General features: G+C 42.0%; 1 protein-coding gene across 1 annotated transcript; it reads right to left on the bottom strand.

The window, feature by feature from the left end:
• Positions 1–269: 269 nt before the first annotated feature.
• LOC149262548 (uncharacterized) lies at positions 270–863 on the bottom strand. Its single transcript, XM_089380423.1, has one exon. The coding sequence runs from the start codon at positions 861–863 to the stop codon at positions 270–272; it is 594 nt and encodes a 197-aa protein (XP_089236549.1).
• Positions 864–1,251: the final 388 nt, after the last annotated feature.

Here is a 1,251-nt window from a genome sequence, read left to right as displayed (position 1 = left end):
GGGTACAGGGTATGCTAAAAGCTAAGTTTTTGTTTTTGTGTTTTTACAGAAACGGTTATGGGATTTCATTAGATACTTGGCATAAAGCCACAACTCAGTTTACAGATATTGGAGGTGATTTCTGAGCACCTCTCCAACAAGAGGATCAAGGCGTATACGCTTATGATTCGTCTCCTCTTACATTTTACAATGAGCTCTATTTCTGTTATTTGACCGAGCTTGTGGATGCATACAAATTGCTTCAATAAAATGCAGTAAAACATGGAAGATTAAGGAATTGGGTCCCACGATGTTTCTTTGTCTCTGAGAATAGTCCCAGCAGGTAACTGGGCTGCCTTGTTTGCTTCAATATCTGCCTCTTTGTTATTTATTCTCAGCACATGGAAAAATTCCAATTTCAAGGGCTTTGCCATTGCTTTGGCTCTTGTGATCGTCCTTGCAAGACGCAAATCTGCTGGAGTAGAGTTTGTCGCCATTGTTTTGATGATGACCTGCGAATCACCAAAGACATTAACTTCCCTGAGTCCCAACTCTTTAAGCAGTTTGATCCCTTGGAAAAGAGCCAACGCTTTAGCTTGCATGCTAGAGGACTGACCCAATCCCCAAGTATATCTGTGGATAGGAGTTCCTTTTGTATTTATTATGAGCCTTCCCGCGCCAGCGATAACTGGATTTACCTTAGTTGCCCCGTCAAAGAAGAGAGAGGGAATTTTTTGCTTGGAAATCCAGGATTGAAAGTCGTCTTCATTTTTTCTGATTTGCCATTCTTTGGAAGGAACGAGGATGGTAGCCGATTTTTGGAATTGGAGACTGAGTGCAGCACCCAACTCAATGTCTTGTTGGCATAGGTTTGAGTCATCCATTCTATCTCTCAGGCATTCATTTAGCTGACATTTGATTGTGGTTGCAACAAGACTAAAATCTTGCTCTTTGTTTCTGAATATCCTTCTATTAATCTCTAACCAAATCTCTCACTGATAATTTTGGGAAGAGCAGTCCAAGCTGCTATGATTAGATTGTTTTTTGGGGTTGGACCTGGGTATCTGGCCAGCCATCCAGCAAACAGATCCGGGATAATGCAGGGGAGAGTGAAGCTAGATTTCCAAGCTCCTAAGAGCTCTTGCCAGATTTGGACTGCAAATCTACACTCCAGCATGAGGTGAAGGGTGGATTCTGGCTTATCTTTACATAGCATGCATCTTGAAGGGCCAAAAAATCCCCTCTTCTGCAACCTATCATACGTTAAGATTT

Source organism: Pinus tabuliformis, chromosome 6, assembly GCF_031772625.1.
Source record: "Pinus tabuliformis cultivar Carrire ecotype Pingquan chromosome 6, CPIR1, whole genome shotgun sequence".
NCBI classification, from domain to species: Eukaryota; Viridiplantae; Streptophyta; class Pinopsida; order Pinales; family Pinaceae; genus Pinus; species Pinus tabuliformis.
Note: the sequence above shows the minus strand (reverse complement) of the source record. Positions and strands in the feature narration are given on the sequence as shown.

What these genes read in the sequence shown, in the direction of transcription:
- LOC149262548 (XM_089380423.1), bottom strand. Translation starts at nt 863, where the DNA reads ATGGATGACTCAAACCTATGCCAACAAGACATTGAGTTGGGTGCTGCA.